The sequence below is a fragment of the Manihot esculenta genome, chromosome 6, assembly GCF_001659605.2.
Source record: "Manihot esculenta cultivar AM560-2 chromosome 6, M.esculenta_v8, whole genome shotgun sequence".
In the NCBI taxonomy this organism is placed as follows: Eukaryota; Viridiplantae; Streptophyta; class Magnoliopsida; order Malpighiales; family Euphorbiaceae; genus Manihot; species Manihot esculenta.
Window position 1 is genome coordinate 17,644,167 of NC_035166.2, and position 3,902 is coordinate 17,648,068.

The following is a 3,902-nucleotide window of genomic DNA, read 5'->3' on the forward strand; positions in this document are numbered from 1 at the left end:
GCAGAGCTCAACATCTCACTCTCTTATAGTCTCGGTATTGTGAACAACGGCGAAGCGGATTTCACTCTTAGTTGCCATCATTTAACTTGCAATAATAAGCCACTCTGAGTATAGAACCCTTAGAAACAGGGAGAGGATTTTTCTCACTAGAACTCAATACTTTCACTTGAAAATAATTTTTGTGAAAAATATTTTATATGAAAAATATTTTTTATAACAAAATTTATAAAAAAAATAACTTATTTTCTATTGTTAAAAATATTAATAAAATTATCAAAATACAAAAATAATTTTTTTATAAATTATTAATTAATTATTTTTTTAAAAGTGTTTCGAACGCCATAAAATATTAAAAATAATTTCCTCGAAATAAATGAAATCTTAAATACAAAACAAGGTTTTAGAGATCAGTTTGTGCATTCTAATTTATGCGTTCTGATCTTTTCATTTCATTAGCGACAAACCCAACCCCATTTGGAATTGGAGTCGCCTAGTTAATGGATAAACAGGCTGACCAGGCCGAATTTGATAACACTGATTAATTTTGGTTTCATTTTCAGGTAAAAGTAACTGGAAAAAACCAGGTACATACTGGAGAGACTATGATATCTTCGTGAAAGCCCAAAGTTCAGCTGTTGGTTTTATCATCTCTAACAAGAATGCTCAATGATAAAAAGCCTACACACACAATTCCAATTATGAATTCCTACACAATTCTGCTCTGTAGCAATTATAGAAACAAGCATCAGCCTGCAACCTATTACAGCTTCTTCTTCTTCTTCTTCTTCTTCTTCTTTTTTTCCAAAATATCTATACAGGTTTCTAGTGAAGACATCTTTCAGGTTTTCAGAAGTTCTTTCCAGATACAGAACATATTCTTGCTGTTGCTTCTTGAAGGAATGATGATGACAGCAGAGAATGCTAGTCAAGGGATAGCTGTGTTTGTAACTCTACTCCAGTGAGAATTCCTCAAGCCATATTAGCACTTCATTCCTCTTCGATACGGATAAAGAAAATGTGTCAGTTGTTCAGATGACTAACATGAAGAACAGATGCTTTCAGCAATAATATAATTTCTTGAATTAACAATTTAACATAACCAAACTTATCAATGAGGCATATCAATCAGATCTATGTCAACTAAACAAATGAATGGAGTTGAACAAAACTTACTACAGTTTGCAGTGTTCATAAGACAGACAGGAAATTAAATGACAGGAAAAACAATACCTGGCTTACTCCAGTGAAAAAATGCATCCATTAGCATAGGAATTTCAGAATTGCAATTCAGCTGGGATCCATTTACCCAGAAGAAGTAAAACTAAGATTGTCTATAAGTTTGATTTCAGATTTTATTATATAGTTTATATGGTTGATCTCTTATTTCAGTGAAAATGGTAGAGAACAAATTGGAGGAGAAGAAACAAAGGAAATGAACTTCAGGACAGATAAGAATGATATTATACCATTGTAAAGCTCCATGTCCTGCCTGGATCATTATAGCGGGCAAGTAAACAGCCCATCGTAGGTTTAATACCATCTTTGATGAGACTTGAGCGCAGCACTCTCTCTTTCTCACGAACAATTTCATCAGTTGGTTTTCCACTGAACTTTAGCACTGCAGCAATGCCACCTTCCACTTTCCTCAAGTTAATTTTCTCTTCATTAGGATCTGGTAAACTGATGAAAGATACATTATTGTTGCTTAACCACTCGTATTATGAAGTGAAATCATTAAATTTTATTCCCGAGTAAATTTCTATCCCAGCAGGACTTCTCAAATAAATCAGTAATAGTTCCATAATGACTAGTTTAATCAATTTCTACCAATTTCAGTTTTATTTTTAGCCTTTAGGAGCTCTAAATAAATAAATAATGAGCTACCTGCTAAATTCTTTCTCCAAAGGAATAACTATTTGGATGGACACTTCCGACGATTCAACATCATTTGCCTCGGTGAATACAGGTGTAGTCATTGGTATTTTTTCCATTGTGGAATTCTTTCCGAAGATATATCTAGAAAAATAGCATCATTACATATAGATCATTAGATACTAAGGAATGGGAAAAGAAGTATTATCGAATTGGATTCCAACAAATCCTCACCCAGCAACATCATTGAATCCAGTTGACCCAGATAATTTATTTCCTCTTGTTTCTACCACGATAAACGGGGCATACTTTCTTATCTGTAAAACCATTGATATACAATCAGACTAATTAGCGCTTTGAGATGCATACAACTGTAAACAGACCAACTATTCCTCCAGGATAAGGTAGACAAACCTCATAACCTCCAGTCCTTTTCAGTATCTGATATTTGGGTGTTTCCAGGTCAGGAGTCTTGTAAATCCTCAACTACAAAAAATCATAACCTATGGATCAGGAATGGCAATAAATTTCATCTAGAATGGCATTTTCATGCAAATAAAGAACCCATACCTGCTTAAACACATCCCACAAACCTTCAAGTGAAAAGTACTCATTATTCTTTATGGAATCCCAGAAATCCTACAGAGTAAATAGGTATAAATCACACACACACATGTAAATCTCTGTACACACTCTTAAGCATCCTTCTTTCAATTGTTAAGATGGAAATACATTACCAAATGGCTGCAGAATTTCCCAGTCTCTGGATTAATGCCCATGACTGAGGTTCCTGTAAAGATCAATTCTGGTTTCCATGGAAGAAGCATGAACTTCATCACCATAGTCCACCTGGTAGTTATCTCATAAGGTCCTGTCTATAGCAAGTACTTCAATCAACATAGCCAGACCCAAATGAAAAGAAATATTTGCAACCAGTGGACATTGAGATGAAAAAAGATATGTTCATTTTCTTTCTCCTTTCCAAAATCCAGTACATATTATAAGTTATCTATGCCAAGGGTCACAAAATTCATCTGCTATAGAAACTAAAGAGAGTGACAATCAAGCTTGGAGTCAGTAAGTTAAGAACTTGAGTTAGGAATTCAAATCCAATGATTAAAGGGTATCAAAATTAAAAATTAAAAAAAAATTAAAAAAAAAAAAAACTCTTGTTATGACAAATGTTATGTTGGGACTTACAAGATGAGATTTTCAATTGAGTATCATCTCTGTTGCTAAATGGAAACCAATAGATTAAAATTATACATCAATATCCAAAACCCAAATGTCTATGAATGATAATAATAAATATCTAACTAGAAAAACCAATGATTATGAAAAGTTACAAATTACAAACCTGTTTGACCCAGTGCAAGAAGAACTGAGGCCTGAAGAGAACCTTTAAAAGAGAAATGTTAAAGAGGTAGCCACTTATACTGTCATGCTTAGTTATTGGGTCCCTGAACTTCACATGCTCATCGTATGCCGTCCGATCAATGCCCTGGTCATCAAAGAGATGCGGGAGATCATCATACAAGAAGTCCACCAACTGTTTGACGTCAACTGCAGTTGATTCTACAGGTGGGCTCTGCTCCACCAGACTCAGCCTAAGGGACCACTTAGAGCTGCGAGACACAGAGGTTCTCACTGCTAAGTTCCTTGTCCCGAAGTTCTTGCTGAGACGCCGGGAAGTGATGCAGTCGGTGGGGATTGGACTGAGGATATGGAGGGAAAGTTGAGTGGTGGCCATTAGTGGCTAGTGTTGGTTATTACTTGGCATTGGTTTGGGCTTTAAGCATGAGAATGGTTGGTTGTGATTGGTCCAAGCTTGAGGAGCCCCAAAAAAGGAGAAATTATATGATAGAATGGTAATATCACGTTTACGGCTCACTTATTTATTTATAAAATATATTTAATTAATATTTTTATTATAATTAGCTCGTGAATTATTAAAAAAAAATACTAGAAATATTAAATTACTTTTAAATAATAAATTATATAAGCTCAATTTTTATTATAATATTATCAAT

At 34.2% G+C, this 3,902-nt stretch overlaps 1 protein-coding gene across 3 annotated transcripts; it reads right to left on the bottom strand.

Annotated features, from left to right (window-relative positions):
- Nucleotides 1–524: 524 nt before the first annotated feature.
- On the bottom strand, nt 525–3,655 carry LOC110616661 (heme-binding-like protein At3g10130, chloroplastic). Of its 3 annotated transcripts, none has more exons than XM_021759100.2 (8): nt 3,230–3,655; nt 2,610–2,747; nt 2,443–2,511; nt 2,287–2,358; nt 2,107–2,189; nt 1,885–2,016; nt 1,467–1,680; nt 525–995 (listed from the first exon to the last, which is right to left on the bottom strand). In XM_021759100.2, exons 1-8 carry the CDS (start codon nt 3,620–3,622, stop codon nt 951–953), a joined length of 1,146 nt encoding a protein of 381 aa, XP_021614792.1. In that variant the 5' UTR covers nt 3,623–3,655; the 3' UTR covers nt 525–950. The 3 variants fall into 3 exon arrangements, with proteins under 3 accessions (XP_021614792.1, XP_021614794.1, XP_021614793.1); XM_021759102.2 differs by having other exon boundaries at nt 2,610–2,743; nt 3,230–3,593; XM_021759101.2 differs by lacking the exon at nt 525–995 and having other exon boundaries at nt 1,537–1,672.
- Between the last annotated feature and the right edge of the window lie 247 nt (nt 3,656–3,902).

Bases quoted from the DNA above. Each gene is read 5' to 3' on its own strand.
- LOC110616661 (XM_021759100.2), bottom strand. From the start codon at position 3,622: ATGGCCACCACTCAACTTTCCCTCCATATCCTCAGTCCAATCCCCACC. The intron at 2,017-2,106 runs GTGAGGATTTGT...CTATTTTTCTAG, and splicing joins GGATTCAATGATGTTGCTGG to ATATATCTTCGGAAAGAATT. The intron at 996-1,466 runs GTATAATATCAT...TCCGTATCGAAG, and splicing joins GGACATGGAGCTTTACAATG to AGGAATGAAGTGCTAATATG.